Source organism: Onthophagus taurus, chromosome 2 (assembly GCF_036711975.1).
Source record: "Onthophagus taurus isolate NC chromosome 2, IU_Otau_3.0, whole genome shotgun sequence".
In the NCBI taxonomy this organism is placed as follows: Eukaryota; Metazoa; Arthropoda; class Insecta; order Coleoptera; family Scarabaeidae; genus Onthophagus; species Onthophagus taurus.
Window position 1 is genome coordinate 19,295,679 of NC_091967.1, and position 16,902 is coordinate 19,312,580.

Here is a 16,902-nt window from a genome sequence, read left to right on the forward strand (position 1 = left end):
GGTGAAATTGGTTTAAAATTGTTTTTATTAAATAAATATAATTAAATACAGCTTTAATTCATAATGTGTTGAAAAACACCTTGCCTAATTAATTCCTCACATTCATTCCTTGGTAAATAATGTCTACTATTCTTTTTTAATAATAAAACTCTACCATCATTTAATTCAAATTTGCCATAATCTGTAAGACACCTAACTTGTATATATAAAGATTTAGGCGGTTTTAAATCAACCCCCAAATTAACAATACCATCTTCACTCAACGATCTCATATACTTTGCTAAAATATTAGAATATCTAGTAAACCAAGCTGATTCAGTTGGACTTAAATTCCCTTTAATTTCAACGGGCAAAACACTCCCAAATTCCCATCTCATCTTTCTTATTGTTGTTAATCTGTTATAATTATAAGCCATTAAACACCTAAGATTCCTTTTTATTGCTATATGCCTTATCCGAACCGTAGGAAGATAAGAAATTGAACCTGGAGTTCGCATGGTTTCATTACTCTCCCTAAATTACGTTTAATTATATATTAATGATATAATAAAATAGAAATACTTACGCAGCATCGTTTTGATTTTGTACGGCCAAATCGTGGATTTCCTTTTTTACTTCTAACACGAGATCCGCCTAAAACAAACTTTATAAAATCAATATATAAAGAAAAAAATTAATTAACTTGCATTGTAAGGCGGTAATAAATCTTGATTTCGATCTAATTCTTTGATTAAACCAACAGCTTTCTCCCCAAACATGATTATTTCTTAAATATTAACCTATAAAATTTCCCGCCTTTAGATTGTCAAACTTTAGAAGTACCAACCTATTATTTCAAAAATTTTATTTCAATATTTAATTATTAATAATTAAATTAATTATTATTAATTTATAAGGATAACAAGATAATCAAAATTTTTGATTCATCCTAAAAATTAATACATAAATTTTAATTTAATTTTTTAAATTTAGTGTCAAATTTTAATTGCCAACTTAAAAAATTAAAATCAATTTCTCATACGTTTTATTTTAGGTTATGTTATTATTCGGCCAATAATAATGTTCTCAAATATAATACCACAATTAAGAAACACTTCGTTAATTCTAAGAAAATGTTCGACAATTCCTAAATCAACTGAAATATCAAAACTATCCTCAATAATTCCGATTAATTACGCGAAACCTCGACAAGTGTGGTTAGAAAGTTTAGAAACGATAGATGACAAGAAATTGGGTATAATCGAGCTTCATCCGGAGATTTTTGCGTGTAATCCCCGTATAGATATAATCCATCAAAATGTTAGGTGGCAACGTCTATATAGATTCGTAAGTTATGCTCACACAAAAGTACGTTCGGAGGTTAGAGGCGGCGGTAGGAAACCGTGGCCACAAAAAGGAATGGGAAAAGCGAGACATGGCTCAATTCGAAGCCCTTTGTTCAAAGGGGGTGGTGTTATACATGGGCCAAGATCACCAACACCCCACTTTTATATGTTACCTTTCTACACAAGATTACATGGATTGACAAGTACTTTATCAATAAAATTGGCTCAAGACGATTTACATGTTGTCGACAACTTGGATTTACCCAGTGATGAACCAAAGTTTATAGAAGAATTAGTTAAAAGCCGTAATTGGGGTTTATCTGTTTTATTTGTTGATGTGTAAGTCAATATAATTAAAATCTCTTCTTAATACTCTGTTTTTTTTATTTTTAGGAGTGATATAATGCCAAGGAATATTACAGCAGCCACTGATACAATTAAACATTTTAATTTAATGCCGGTTTATGGTTTAAATGTTTATAGCATGTTAAAATATGATACTTTAGTTTTAACAAAAGCTGCTGTGGAACATATTGAGTTGAAATTATTGACTCATTTACATAAGAATGATACAAGAAGTGTTTTGGATAAATATAAAGTTGGTCAAGTTTAATTATTAAAAAGATTGGTTTGAAAAAGTAAATCTAAATGGTGTTTTATTATTATACCTTTTAAATATAAATTTTGATTTAATTTTGAATTGAAATTAAATTAATAATTCGTATTTTATGCAAGTTTTGTAAAAATTTGCTTAATGTTAACAGCGCCATCTATTTGTCAAGTTAGTTGATATAAAAATATGAATGTGGTTACAGTTGTTATGTACAATGTAATAAAATAAAAAATAACATAAAAGGTTCTTTCGCTTGTACAAGCTTTAACTAATAAGCTCTCTGACTATAAATAATTACAACACTAATTTTATAAAAATTTACTTAATGTTAACAGCGCCATCTATCGTAATAAAAAAGTGTTAATATTACCTTAAAATTTAAAGTAATTTTAAAAATGTTGTTAATAAAAAATGATAAGGATTATATTAATTGTTATTAAATGAATGTGATTGCAATAAATCAATGTTAGTTTCGTTTTAATTGTGATATGCCAAATTGTTTTTTTGTAGTTTTAACGTTGGCATTAGCAAAATATCCCTAAGAAAAGCGACAATCACGTTGGTGGTGGGGTTAGAAATAGTGAGAAACGGAAACTTCTGGAAGTTTAGCAATTTTTCACATTTTCAAAACTCGTGCATCAATCAGTGATAAACCGGCAAAATGGACCAGGTAAAGTATCACTTTTTCAATCATTTCATCCTCATTATAACGATCATAATGATTTTGACAAGTAAATAATTAAATCATAACATTTATAATCATCACTGATATTTTTGTAATTAAGAAACTTGTCGTCCATGCTAAAATACCACCCTAAATTGATTAAAAACATTTAATTTTGTTAAATACAGGTGAACGCATTGAAAGAAAAAGGTAACACTGCCCTAAATTCGAATCAATTTGATGAGGCGATAAAATGTTACACCGAAGCTATTGCCTTAGATCCGAAAAACCACGTTTTGTATTCGAATCGTTCAGCAGCTTACGCAAAATCAAATATGTACAACAAAGCCCTTGAAGATGCAGAAAAAACGGTCCAATTAAAACCGGATTGGTCGAAAGGTTATTCAAGAAAAGGGAGTGCTTTAGCTTATTTGGGTAGAGTCGATGAATCAATTGAAACATACGAGGCAGGATTAAAAATCGATCCAAATAATTCTCTATTAAAAGATGGTTTAGCTGAGGTACGCCAAATTAAAGCAAATTCAACTAACGAAGGTGGAGGTGGTGGTTTAGGTTTTAATATGGATTTGACCGATCCAATGTTTTTATTCAAATTGAGAAATAATCCAAAAACTAGGGCCTATTTAGACGATCCCGAATATCTTAAAATGTTAAGACAACTTCAAACCGATCCCAGTAAAGTAGACAAGATACAAGACCCAAGACTTTGGGATACAATGTCTGTCTTAATCGGTGGTTTAGATGCAGGAGAACCAATGGATACCGATTTTACCCCGCCGCCACCACCTCAACAAAAAAAAACCGAACCAACTCCTCCACCCAAAAAAGAACCAGAACCCGATTTACCACAAAACAAACGTCTCGCTAAAAACGAAAAAGAACTAGGAAACGAAGCTTACAAGAAAAAAGATTTTGAATCGGCCATTGCACATTACAATAAAGCTAAGGAACACGATCCCACCGATATAACTTTCTTTAACAATTTGGCTGCCGTTTATTTCGAACAAAAACAATTTGAAAAATGTATTGAGGAATGCGAAAAAGGAATTGAAACCGGCAGAGAAAACAGAGCCGATTTTAAATTAATTGCTAAAGCTTTTACTAGGATCGGTAACGCTTATAAGAAACTTAAAAATTGGAAACAAGCTAAAGTTTATTTCGAGAAATCTATGAGCGAACATCGAACGCCAGAAATTAAAACTTTGCTGTCTGAAGTTGAAAAAATTATGAAGGAGGAGGAACGAAAGGCTTATATTGATCCCGCCAAAGCTGAAGAAGAAAAGGAAAAAGGTAAATAGGTTATAAATAAACTGATTTTTTTTAATTTTAAATGTCAAAATGACATTCCTAACCTTAGCTGAATGTCATTGAAAGTGTCGCCATCTTTGAATCATAATTATAAACATTTTAAAATAATTCAAAAATACCTTTCTACTAGGTTTAATAGTTAATTTCTCCACTACTACCTTATAAATGAGTTTTCTACAACAAAAGGGTAGTCATTTTTCATAGAGTGAATAATAACTTGACAGACTATTAATAATTATTTGAAACGTCAAAATTTCAAGAAACGTCAATTTAATTTAATCATTTTAGGACTTTCTAAAGGTTAGGCATTAAAAAAACGTAAACAAATTCCTTTTTTCGTGTGATTTAAGAATAAATTAATTAATTTTCGTAAAAAAAACATGACGTTTAATAAAATTGACATTTAATTTTGACAAATTGTTGTGAAGTTGGTGACATTGAATTTGTGAACTTTATTCAAAAATTTACTTAAAAAAATAAATTTGTCCATGACTACCTTATAATAACTACCTTATAAATGAGTTTTCTACAACAAAAGGGTAATCATTTTTCACAGAGTGAATAATAACTTGACAGACTAATAATAATTATTTGAAACGTCAAAATTTCAAGAAACGTCAATTTAATTTAATCATTTTAGGACTTTCTAAAGGTTTGGCATTAAAACAACGTAAACAAATTTCTTTTTTCCTATGATTTAAGCGTATATTAATTAATTTTCCGAAAAAAAAACATGACGTTTCATAAAATTGACATTTAATTTTGTCAAATTGTTGTGAAGTTGGTAACATGGAATTTGTGTCACATTGACGTTTATACTTAATTCAAAAATTTATTTAATCGTTCGAGAATGCAAAAGAATTTCCCCGTCGTGTATCAAACAACATTTTTTCTAAAACTGCGTGTTTTAAAGTTTATAAATCAATAAAACTACCAAATTCGGTAATGACATTTAGAATTCATTTAATGTTATGTCAATCAACTAAACGTCACATCAATTTAACCTCACATATTAAACAAATGTACTATTATGATGCAATGTATAAATTTGCATTAAAACATGAAATGAATTGATAAAACAATTAAATGTTGATTATTTTGTGTGATTATAAATTAACAGTTAATAGTATCAAATTCTTTGATTATCGTAGCTGAACGTAATAGTTATTTACGTAACCAGTTATGAAAAGGCTAATTTCGTTTGACGAACGTAATATTTGCCAAAACGAGAGGGCGAATCGAGCGAGTTTTGCAAATTACGTAAGTTACACAAAATTAGCCTTTTCATAACTGGTTAAGTACAAAATTTTATCTAATTCCATTGAAAAAGTAATTTTTGTTCAAAACTTGACTTATTCTATTAGTGACAGATGTCAATTTGTAGTTAGGTAATGGAATTCATTACATCACTAGTGATTTAATGAAATCATTACATCACTAGTTAAAAAAAAAGTGACGTTACATAACGTCAGAAAGACATGTAAAATTTAATTTTCATAATGGAATTAGGTAAAATTTATTAATTAAATACAAAAGGAAATATTAAAAATTTCGTAACATAAAGTACGACGTATCTGACAGCTTCACACGCTTGGTTTTACGTCGTTGAATATTGGGACAAGTTTTCAGCGAAAATTTTCAAATAAGAATGTGGAAAGTGAACTTTTTTCTCATCAGGCAGCCAAGGTCTTCAATTTTTTTGAGAAAATCATCTACAATGCTAATATAGTTAGGGTCTTTTCATTAACTATAAATCTAATGATCACCTTTTTGAAAGCGTTCCAAGCTTCTCTTTCAACATCTGCCATTTTGTACCGAAATTTCTCATCAAGTATTAATTTCCAAAAAATTCCTTCTTTTAGTTTTGCTTCTGACAAATGTGAAAGCTGTGTGCAGAGGTATTGAAAGTAGTCACCAGTGGTAGATAAAGCTTTGACGAATTGTTTCATGAGTCTTAGCTTGATGTGAAAAGGGGGAAGACAAATTTTTCTAGGATCGACTAAAGCTTTGTGGAAAACGTTCTTTTCACCATTCTCCAATGTTTGTTGGGTTGGCCATACTTTTTTAGTCCAGTGTTCATTCCTTACTTTGCTATCCCATTCTCAAATGAAACATGGGTAATTAGTGTTTCCTCCCTGCAAACTTTCAGATCGCCACAAACTATCCAGTTATGATCTGTATATTTAATTTTATTTAGCACCTGTTTCAAATTCTCGTAATTTTCTGAGATGTACAGAATGCCCTAGAGAAAAAAGAAGCATATGTGTTACCATTGTGCAGGAGTACAGGCTTCTTTTTGAAGAAACAATGAAAAGTCTCCATTTATCAGCTTTGTATTCAATTCCAACCTTTTGAACCAAACCAGGAACATCACAACACTAGACCATCCCGCCTTCTTGTTTGAAATAGTCAATAAATTGAAATTGAAATAGCCAGTAGCTTTTTTTCTTTTAGTCTAAAACCCAAGAGTTCAGCATTCTCCTTGGTAAGTCCCAAGTCTCTCACCAAATCATCAAGCTCGAATTCAGCAAAAAGTTGTGGGGTGGCATAATCTGAAGGATCTTAGAAATCATTCATTTTTATTCACTACTAGAGCTCATCTCACCTAGCGTTGCTTGAGGCTGAAGTACAATCTCATCTGGTCCATGAGCTACAGATCGCATTGCAGAAGGAAGGTTGTGGTACACTATATCTCTTTTATTCTTAGAGTTATAGCCATTAAAATCATAGTAGCAAAAATAACATTCATCACTGTGATTTTTTGGTTCAAATATAACACACTTTGTGAGGTGCTCATGCTTGGGCCCCGAAATCTCACACCTAAATAGGAGTAATACAGTTTCCTAACAAAGTCTGTAAAGTTTCTCTGGTGTTTTTTAATGACAAGTTCACCACAAATGTAAGAAAAATTGTAGGAAGAATTTCCTATTTGCATTTCAGTTTCAAAAAAGTTTTTTGGACGCAGTCCTGTATTAAAAATAAGATGTCTAACGAATTTCTTTTTTTTTAAGGTAATGATCTGTTTAAAAAAGGCGATTACGCCACAGCTGTGAAACATTATACAGAAGCAATCCATCGTAACCCAGATGATCCAAAACTTTACAGTAACAGAGCTGCTTGTTATACAAAATTAGCAGCTTTTGATCTTGGATTAAAAGATTGCGATAAATGCGTCGATTTGGATTCTAAATTTATAAAAGGTTGGATTAGAAAAGGACATATTTTACAAGTAAGATTTTAACGAAAATGTTAATATAACCTCAATACTTATTTGTACCATATTTTTAGGTTATGCAAGATTCTGTTAAAGCTCGAGTAGCTTTCCAAAAAGCGTTGGAACTCGATCCAAATAATCAAGAGGCGATTCAAGGTTATAGACAATGTAGCATTGATAGTATGGGGGCTGCAAAAGATCCTGAGGAAATAAGAAGACGAGCGATGGCTGATCCCGAAGTTCAACAGATTATGAGAGATCCCGCAATGCGATTGATTTTAGAACAGATGCAAAATGATCCTAGAGCGCTTCAAGATCATCTTAAAAACCCGGATATCGCCGCTAAAATTCACAAGTTACTTGATGCTGGTCTAATCGCTATTCACTAAAAGATAAAAGGAAAACTAATTCAAACGATTAAAGAATGGGAACTAAAGAATAAATAATAATTATAATTAAATAGAAACATCTACATCAAAAAAATTATTCGAAACTTCGTAATGAGTTTATTGCATTGATCGTTTTTGATAATGTTTCTTTTTAATGTTCTAGTTTAGTTTTTTAATTAGTTTTTTCCGTGAGGTACTCTTTGTTTATTTTATTTTGTATTTTCGATAACAATCTGTTGATTCGTTTCTATTAATTTTCTGATAGATGGTTTTTTGCCCAACAGTAAATTAAAAAAAACAATGCCATTTAGAAATAATACTGAATGTATTTGAAAATAAATAAAACACAGTTATATCAGAATTAGGTTGTTTTTAATTTTACATCACAATTTCAATAATTTCCATTTAATGAATTAATTTATTTAATTAATAATATCATGGTTTTTTGTGCAATCTTACTCTACTGATTGAGATTTAATTGTAGATGTCATACTGTACTGAATCAATTGCTGATTGAAATTAGTTAATTTAACTAAATTGGCTAACTAATTTCAACACTGGTTAACTAAGTTCAACTTGAACAACAAAATGATATGGAACAAAGATCTGCTAAAACAAAAAGCATACAGCAGAAATGGCTTAATCAGGTTACACCAAGGAACAAGGCTGATTACAGAAGGGAACAATAATAATGAAAAATTAAACATACCACTCATACTTGTAACAGTTTGGAAACATTCACACAGTTCATAACGCAAACCACAGAAATACATAGAGTAGAAGGTCCTGCGGTAGAAATAAAAGCAGAAAAGGTAGAAAAAGCACTGATGGCAATGAAAAACAACAAGACAAGTGGTCTAGCTAGAGCTTAGAAATTGAGCTAATAAAAAACACACCGGACTCATTGCTAGAAATATTGGCAGATATCTTTCAAGACTTTGCGAATGGCGAAGTCCAGAGGCTTGGAAGAAAGGATGGATAACACCAATCCATAAAAAAAAAGATAAAAAGAACAGTAATAACTACCGGTATCTAACAGTCACAAATTCTTTAAGTAGACTACATGGTTGAATAGTGAAAAATATTGTTCAAGAAGAATGGGCTTCATGTGAAATGGAAGAACAAGCGAGATTCAGAGCGGGTAGACCGTGCATGGATAATATATTCAGTCTAAACCAAATCACAGAGAAGAAACTAGCTACAGGAAGAACAACAAATCTCAATAAATGTCACGTTAATCAAGACGGTATAAGAATTATACAGAGGGGCAGAAGCAGCAGTAAAGATAAACAAACAAGTATCAGAAAGCTTCAACATCACTAAAGGCTTGCAACATAAAACATACATAACGTTGGCAGAAGACTAGATACTGCTTCTAGAAGACTAAATACTGCTTTCTGAAGACTAGATACTTCCGACAGGTCTAAATACAGCGTCTGGAACACTAAATACTGCCTTCTAAAAACTAAATTTGCTTTGTGGAGACTAAATACTGCTTTCTGAAGACTAGATACTGCTAACAGGTCTAAATACTGCAAAAGAAAGATAAAATATTTTGGAGAAAACATACATAACTTTGGCAGAAGACTAGATACTGCTTCTAGAAGACTAAATACTGCTTTCTGAAGACTAGATACTGCCGACAGGTCTAAATACAGCGTTTGGAACACTAAATACTGCTTTCTGAAGACTAGATACTGCTAACAGGTCTAAATACTGCAAAAGAAAGATAAAATATTTTGGAGAAAACATACATAACTTTGGCAGAAGACTAGATACTGCTTCTAGAAGACTAAATACTGCTTTCTGAAGACTAGATACTGCCGACAGGTCTAAATACAGCGTTTGGAACACTAAATACTGCTTTCTAAAGACTAAAATTGCTTTGTGGAGACTAAATACTGCTTTCTGAAGACTAGCTACTGCTTACAGGTCTAAATACTGCAAAAGGAAGATAAGATATTATTGGAGAAAACATTAAAAAGGCGCCGGCGCCCCTTTTAGGCGGCGCCCGGGTGCAGTGCACCCCTTGCGCTCCCCGGTAGCGCCGCCTCTGTTGGAAGGCATCGCCTTTGGCGATAAACTGACCTTTTGTCAACATACACAATTAATTCATTTATGTCTACATATATATTATTTTTCTCCTGTATTAGCTAGGTGGCAATAAACTTATTATTATTATTACATCATTAATATCTGAATTCTTTGTCGTTCGCTTAATTGCGCCATATTTGTTTAAACTGTCAATTTTTTGACATTTAAAGCTGTCAACGCAAGGTTTATATATTAAAGGTTGTCTAAGTTCCTATGCTGCAATACTTTGATTTTAGTTTGTGGGCGAGGGGCAAGAGCAGGAGTGTTTCGTGACGTAAGCGATCACGGATTGCGCACGCAACCTCATGGCCATGTGGTGCTCCATGCATTTGTTTAATTTGAATTGCTTGGCGGTATTATTTTCCACATGTGACGTAATGCGCAGTATAGTTGCGTACGAACCTAGACAACATTTTATGTATAAACCTTGCGGTCAACGGTGTTATTTCGGCGCTTATTTTGATTGTAATTTGCTGAATTAATATTTTCAGAACGCATTTTTTTTCTTATACCACCATACGATTTGATATGTTCATCTTCTAGAGGGATTTATTCTCTAAGAAAATATGCAAAACAAACATTCGCATCCCATTTAAAATAACAATGTTGGTTGCCATAGCAACGAACAAACACAATGTAAACAAGCAAATATCACCAAAAAAATGCGCCACAATTAATTCTTTAAAATCACAAATGGCGAAGTTATTGGCCATATCCTGTGTACCAACTTTAGAGCGTCCAATAATCATTAAAAGACGTTAGGCTTTGTAAGCTGTTTTCGCGGGATCATCAAACATTTGTCAAATGTTTATAAAGCGGTTAGTAAGTGCTTGTTAAACATTTTTCGAATGTTTATTTTTAGATGTTTGCTTAGTATGAACACATTTTATAAGTTTGTTTTATTTGGCACTTATAAAAAGCATATTCTGAAATATGTTGTCCAACACTTTAAAATATTGCAGTCTCTTACAATTAGACTTAGTTAGTGCAAAACCAGGACTAATAAGTGTCATATATGTAGGTCTGTCAAATAAAAGTTAATCTTTTTTAAATTATTATTTTATAAATGAAAGATTTTTTTGATATTACCAAAAATTATGATTCACAAAATAACTAACACTTTTATCATTGCCTCTCTTTATCAGAAATTTCATTCAGTGTTTTTCTTATCTTGACCTCGTGTTTACATTTTATCGAAAATAATCTAGTTCAAAACATGTCTAAACGCACAGAAAAAGCTTTTAATAATATTTAAACATATTTTTGTGGTACAATTCTTTTGAATTTCAATATCGCGTGATTAATTCTAGTTACTTGTGATTTTCTTAGTTGGTATCACCACAATTATACATTTTTGTGTTTTGTTTTTTTTTATAGTTGTGGTCATTGTTGCCAACTGTAAATAGTATCGTTTTTATGTAAGTTAAATTAGCCTTTTGTGGGTGTGTTTTTTTAAAGTAAGGTCAGAGCGCCACCGCTGTCGGTAACAGCGCGCACTAACGGTCGTCAATGAAAACAGCAGTAGTACCAGGAGAAAGAGAAGGAAGAGGAGGTGGTGGAGAAGGAGAGAGCTTACTGCCGCCGCCACTCCAAAACGTAGCGGGGTTTTCGCAATCGCGGTGTTTATTTTTGTTTTAAGAAAATTGGCCCAGCTGTTGCCCGGAGTAAATATTTATCGCCCGAGCCAGTTCAAGGTAAGTTACCGTATAACGACGACGAGATGTGGCGAAAATTGGGCGGTACGTAACAAATCCGTAACAACTCAGTGTTTCTCTCTCTCACACTCATTTTTTATCCGTATGCGTGTGTTTGTGTCCGTGTACATCTCAGTGTTGTATCTGTGTGGTGGTGATTCGACGAGGAAAAGCCTACAATATACTTTTATTTTTGTTGCATTTAACCGTTCTCCTTTGGATCGTTCGGTATTTTCGTTTGGTTGGGTTGGTCGCGTTGCGAACCGTTCAACGAAGAAGAGAAAAAGTAAAAACCCGATCCCGGAGTGGTTTAGAGTCGCTTTAGAGGGCATTTCCTGGAGCCGATCGTAGGTCAATGCCTTTGTCGATCGCCGTGCGTTCGCGTTTGCGTTTTGCCCCCAGCAAAACGCATGAATGGTTCGCGTGCGTAGCGTGTATATTATGTGTGTATGCGTCGCAGTCGAGTGCAAGTGCGACGAGAAACATCAATAACAATACTACATAAGTGCGTGTAGCGTGTGTGAGTCATTTTTGTTACCCCCTTTTTTCCCCGTGACTCATTTCAATTCCTCCTATTATTACTATTCATAACTCACCACTTTTCGCCACCATTTTCATCACTACACAAAACAAAACGTGCCGAACCTAACACTTAACCTCAAAAAAAAAAAAATTTTAGGTTAGGTTTCATTGAACTTCATTTTTTTTTTAACCTCACTTTTAAAACAATTTTAGAATAAATTCAAGAATCATCATGTGGCGCAAAAATCGACGATTTTTTTTTTAATTACCCAAAAAACACGTTAAAAATAAAAAGAAAGTGCGGAAAAGTGTAGAACATACCGAAAAATCACATTAATGTTTCGATGTGACGTCACAAGCAATGTTTACCATACATTTTCCTATTAAACCTAACCTACAAATTGTTTATTTTATAGCCACGCACAAAATCAATCTGATAAACGTAAAAGTAAAGTTATTTTCGCTAAACTAGGTGAGATTACAACGTATATTCACGGCTTTCGATGCATAACGACTAAATACCTGTCGTTAGATCGACTATGTGTCAATAGACTCTGTGTTAATACTAGAACAAACACTAAACCGAAAACTAGAAACATTCAGACTCAACCCCACGTTTCTCAAGACGGCTAAACCCGAATGATTCTAGTTTTAAGTCTTGGTCTTAAGTTCTAGTGATAGTGTTAGTGTAAAACTAGAACTAACACTAGACCAAAAACTAGAATCGTTCGGGTTTAGCCGCACGTCTCTCAAGACGGCTAAACCCGAATGATTCTAGTTCTAGGTCTTGTATTAGTTCTAGTGCAAAGTTAGAACTAACACTAGACCGAAAACTAGAATCATTCGGGTTTAGCCGCATGTCTCTTAAGACGGCTAAACCCGAATGATTAAAGTTTTTGGTCTAGTGTTAGTTCTAGTGATAGTGCTAGTGTAAAACTGGAACTAACGCTATACCGAAAACTAGAAACATTCGGGTTTAGCCGCACGTCTCTTAAGACGGCTAAACCCGAATGATTCTAGTTCTAGGTCTTGTATTAGTTCTAGTGCAAAGTTAGAACTAACACTATACCGAAAACTAGAAACATTCGGGTTTAGCCGCACGTCTCTTAAGACGGCTAAACCCGAATGATTCTAGTTCTAGATCTTGTGTTAGTTCTAGTGATAGTGCTAGTGTAAAACTAGAACTAACAGTAGACCTAGAACTAGAAACGTTCAGGTTTAGACGCACGGCTAAACCCGATACTTTGTAGTTCTAGGTCTACTGTTAGTTCTAGTTTTGGTTCAATAAAAATATGGAACATAGTGATATCTTATGTTAACTAACGCTACCTACGACTGTCACTATAATTAACACTCAATCTAAAACTAGAAACATTCGGGTTTAACCGCACGTCTCTTAAGATGGCTAAACCCGAATGACTCTAGTTTTAGGTCTTGTGTTAGTTCTAGTTTTACACTAACATTAGACCTAGAACTAGAAAGTATTGTGTTTAGCCGTGCGTCTTCAGACGCATGGCTAATCCAACCCGGAATTTACAACCCACCCTCTGCTCCATGCCCAACCCAACATTCGAGAAATTCGCACTAGTTTAAATGTTAATTAACATAATTCAAGTGGAATTTCTATACAAAATTCTGAAATAAATCAGAAAATTAGGTGAATCCGAATGTAAACGAAATGTTTTGGAAGCAATAGGTATCTTTTTTAGAGAGCATATCTTTTCTTTCCTAGGAGTTACTAGTCTTTTCCAGTAGTATTTAGTATTCTGGCAGCATTAGGTAGCTTTTTGGGAAGCATATCTCTTCTTTCCAAACAGTTATTAGTCTTTTCCAGCAGTATCTAGATTTCTGAAACCAGTAGGTATCTTTATGGAAATCATATTTCTTTTCCAAACAATTATTAAAGTCTTTGAATGCAATAAGTAGTCTTGGAAGTAGTATTCTAAGCCTGTCCAAGTAGGTCAAAATCTTTAACAGCAGTATTTAATCTTCTGATAGCAATAATTAGTCTTTTGCAAACAGTATCCAGCATTCAGGAACCAATAAATTAAAGAGGGCGCCGGCGGTAGGGCATCGGGTATAGATTTTACATTATCTTTAGTTTATAAATCGTATTTTACGCGTAAATAAGCGTTTTAACTAAATGTGCTGTGAAAATACAGATCGGATTTAGCCGCACGTCTCTTAAGACGGCTAAACCCGATTGATTCTAGTTCTAGGTCTTGTGTTAGTTGTAGTGATAATGCTAGTGTAAACCCAACTCAGAATTTACAACCTCCATGCCCAACCCAACATTTGAGAAATTCGCACTGGTTTAAATGCTAATTAGGTGGATCCGAATGTAAACGTTACATTCCACAGGAAACAGTATCTTGTCTTTCCAAGCAGATGATAGTTTCTCCCAGCAGTATTTAGTCTTCTCCAAACTCTGAAAGATGTAAGTAGTCTTATGGAAGGAGTATCTCGTCTTTCCAATCAGTTTGTAGTTGTTTGTTAGCACTATCTAGTCTTCTCCAAGCAGATTGTAAGTTGTGGTCTTTTTGGCAGTATCTACCATTTTAGAAGCAGTAGGTAACTTTTTGAAATAGTATTTCCTCTTTCCAAGCAGTTTTTAGTCTTTTACTAACAGTATTTAATCTTCTGATAGCAATAATTAGTCTTTTGCCAACAGTATCTAGCATTCAGGAACCCGAAAATATGCGTTTTAACTAAATGTGCTGCGAAAATACAGATCGGGTTTAGCCGCATGTCTCTTAAACCGTTCGGAATATTCGGAAATTGTCGATTTTTAAGCAACATGATGATTCTTGAATTATATCAACATTGTTAATACATTTATATTATTGTAAATATTTTTTTTAGTATACAAAATGGAAACGGATGAAGCCGAGTCTTCAAGTAGCGGTCCAATATCAACATTAAATTCCCTCTTCTCGTTCACATCACCGGCGGTAAAAAAACTTTTGGGTTGGAAACAAGGCGACGAGGAAGAAAAATGGGCAGAAAAAGCTGTCGATAGTTTAGTAAAAAAATTAAAAAAACGTAAAGGAGCTATAGAAGAATTGGAACGTGCTCTAAGTTGTCCGGGTCAACCTAGCAAATGTGTAACGATTCCGCGAAGTTTAGACGGACGATTGCAAGTTTCACATCGGAAAGGATTACCACACGTCATTTATTGCAGAGTATGGAGATGGCCGGATTTACAAAGTCATCACGAACTTAAACCACTCGAACACTGTCAGTATCCGTTTTCGGCGAAACAAAAAGAAGTCTGCATAAATCCGTATCATTACAAGAGGGTTGAAAGTCCCGTTTTACCTCCCGTTTTAGTTCCGCGACACAACGACTTTGTACCTGGTCATTCTTTGTTGCCATTTCAACAGTTGGTTGAGCCGAACATGCCGCATAATGTCAGCTATTCCTCCAACGGTTTTAATTCGAATCATATAAATCCTTCCTCGCCAATTTCAAGTGTTCCAAGTCCAGGTAGTGTTAATTCTAATCCCCAATCACCTCCGTATGCAAATTTAGCGGAAACGCCACCTCCAGCATACAGTCCAACCGATGAAAGTAACACTTCATCAACGAATAATAATACTTCGACAAATGACATTGATGTACAACCAGTTGCTTATCAAGAACAACCATACTGGGCTTCTATAGCTTATTATGAATTAAATTGTCGCGTTGGCGAAGTTTTTCATTGTCATTCCACTTCAGTAATCGTCGACGGATTTACAAATCCATCGAATAATAGCGATCGATTTTGTTTGGGTCAATTGAGTAACGTAAATCGAAATTCAACGATAGAAAACACAAGGAGACACATTGGAAAAGGTGTTCATCTATATTATGTGAACGGTGAGGTTTATGCAGAATGCTTAAGCGATTCGGCGATTTTCGTACAATCTCGTAATTGTAACCATCATCACGGTTTTCATCCGTCGACAGTTTGCAAAATACCAGCCGGATGTTCGTTGAGAATTTTTAACAACGCCGAATTTGCTCAGTTGCTTTCGCAGTGCGTTAATCACGGTTTTGAGGCGGTTTATGAATTGACCAAAATGTGTACGATACGAATGAGTTTCGTTAAGGGTTGGGGGGCGGAATATCATCGTCAGGACGTTACAAGTACGCCATGTTGGATTGAGGTGCATTTGCACGGACCGTTACAGTGGTTAGATAAGGTTTTAACTCAAATGGGAGCTCCTCATAATGCTATCAGTTCAGTGTCGTAAACGAAATGAAGAAAAGAAAATAAGTAAATTAATAAAAATAAGGGATGTTGATTTTTTTTTAAAGGAAATTGTAAATAACTAGTTTTAAATACGTCCGGGTCTCAAGATAAAGAAAAAATTGATATTAAGAAGTGAAAAGAAATGTATATTTTGTTTCGTTTTTAAAATTTTTTTTTTAATTTGTAAGTTCAGTGTTTTCTTTTTCTTTTTTTTTTTAATATAAATATGATTTTATATTTACCTTTCACGAAAACCCAACAAAGAATAAGAAAATGTTTTCAATTTTTTTCCTGTGTAATGATAGGATTATATAGACTAGTGGATTAAATAAAAAATACAGAATATAGATCGATAATTACGTTTTAATAAAGATAAATAAACGAATACATAAATCAATAGTTAGAATATAATAAAGAGACACATTCGATATTATCCAGATAAGGTTATGTTTGTTTATTTCTACGTAGCCAATATAAGATGTACACATTTATTTTCATCACTCTTTTATAAAGTGTACCAGGTTCATCGAAGTGCGCTAATTATAATCTTATATTGTACGTTTAAAGTTTCTTTAAAGTTTTTTTTAATTAGTTATCTCCATGTTAGATCTCACAGTTCATTATTTTATTTAAAGAAAATAAACGTTTACGCCCTTTTCTTGCAATAAAACTTGTTTTTGACGCAATAAATGTTTTATTTAAATTTCTTTATTAACAAAAATTATTTAGCACTGCCCTCTCCTGCTAGCTCATCTACCGCTTCATTGACAGCAACCCCAGAGTGACCTAGGACTCAAATCAGAGAAACTCTGTCATCACAA

General features: G+C 33.4%; 5 protein-coding genes across 9 annotated transcripts in view; 3 read left to right on the plus strand and 2 right to left on the minus strand.

Moving 5' to 3' along the window:
• Window positions 1-633, minus strand: part of LOC111415171 (NF-kappa-B inhibitor cactus) — a 28,801-nt gene extending 28,168 nt beyond the window's left edge. Inside the window, exon 1 of the mRNA XM_071194444.1 lies at window positions 566-633. Within this exon, the coding sequence (XP_071050545.1) occupies window positions 566-572 (7 nt within the window). The 5' untranslated portion in view covers window positions 573-633. The remainder of the gene's footprint in view (window positions 1-565) is intronic.
• LOC111415172 (DNA replication complex GINS protein PSF1-like) lies at window positions 8-802 on the minus strand. Its single transcript, XM_023046720.2, has 3 exons — window positions 687-802; window positions 566-633; window positions 8-513 (listed from the first exon to the last, which is right to left on the minus strand). Exons 1-3 carry the CDS (start codon window positions 756-758, stop codon window positions 54-56), a joined length of 600 nt encoding a protein of 199 aa, XP_022902488.1. The 5' UTR covers window positions 759-802; the 3' UTR covers window positions 8-53.
• A 207-nt stretch (window positions 803-1,009) lies between these two features.
• LOC111415179 (mitochondrial ribosomal protein L4) lies at window positions 1,010-1,968 on the plus strand. The gene is made up of 2 exons (XM_023046726.2): window positions 1,010-1,664; window positions 1,719-1,968. The coding sequence occupies exons 1-2, from the start codon at window positions 1,060-1,062 to the stop codon at window positions 1,936-1,938; spliced, it is 825 nt and encodes a 274-aa protein (XP_022902494.2). The 5' UTR covers window positions 1,010-1,059; the 3' UTR covers window positions 1,939-1,968.
• Window positions 1,969-2,461: 493 nt separating this feature from the next.
• LOC111415177 (Stress-induced phosphoprotein 1) lies at window positions 2,462-7,895 on the plus strand. Its single transcript, XM_023046724.2, has 4 exons — window positions 2,462-2,608; window positions 2,791-3,913; window positions 6,943-7,160; window positions 7,220-7,895. Exons 1-4 carry the CDS (start codon window positions 2,600-2,602, stop codon window positions 7,532-7,534), a joined length of 1,665 nt encoding a protein of 554 aa, XP_022902492.1. The 5' UTR covers window positions 2,462-2,599; the 3' UTR covers window positions 7,535-7,895.
• A 3,196-nt stretch (window positions 7,896-11,091) lies between these two features.
• LOC111415180 (Mothers against dpp) lies at window positions 11,092-16,788 on the plus strand. Of its 5 annotated transcripts, none has more exons than XM_023046729.2 (2): window positions 11,092-11,322; window positions 14,707-16,788. In XM_023046729.2, exon 2 carries the CDS (start codon window positions 14,715-14,717, stop codon window positions 16,080-16,082), a length of 1,368 nt encoding a protein of 455 aa, XP_022902497.1. In that variant the 5' UTR covers window positions 11,092-11,322; window positions 14,707-14,714; the 3' UTR covers window positions 16,083-16,788. The 5 variants fall into 5 exon arrangements, with proteins under 5 accessions (XP_022902497.1, XP_022902496.1, XP_022902498.1 ...); XM_023046728.2 differs by having other exon boundaries at window positions 11,233-11,367; XM_023046730.2 differs by lacking the exon at window positions 11,092-11,322 and adding an exon at window positions 11,374-11,842.
• Window positions 16,789-16,902: the final 114 nt, after the last annotated feature.

Excerpts from the sequence above, each read along its gene's own strand:
- LOC111415172 (XM_023046720.2), bottom strand. The coding sequence starts at position 758 with ATGTTTGGGGAGAAAGCTGTTGGTTTAATCAAAGAATTAGATCGAAAT. Across the intron at positions 634-686 it reads ATTTATTACCGCCTTACAAT|GCGGATCTCGTGTTAGAAGT; the intron begins GCAAGTTAATTA and ends AGTTTGTTTTAG. Across the intron at positions 514-565 it reads CAAAATCAAAACGATGCTGC|GGAGAGTAATGAAACCATGC; the intron begins GTAAGTATTTCT and ends AACGTAATTTAG.
- LOC111415179 (XM_023046726.2), top strand. The coding sequence starts at position 1,060 with ATGTTCTCAAATATAATACCACAATTAAGAAACACTTCGTTAATTCTA. Across the intron at positions 1,665-1,718 it reads TCTGTTTTATTTGTTGATGT|GAGTGATATAATGCCAAGGA; the intron begins GTAAGTCAATAT and ends TTTTATTTTTAG.
- LOC111415177 (XM_023046724.2), top strand. Across the intron at positions 3,914-6,942 it reads TGAAGAAGAAAAGGAAAAAG|GTAATGATCTGTTTAAAAAA; the intron begins GTAAATAGGTTA and ends TTTTTTTTTAAG. Across the intron at positions 7,161-7,219 it reads GAAAAGGACATATTTTACAA|GTTATGCAAGATTCTGTTAA; the intron begins GTAAGATTTTAA and ends CCATATTTTTAG.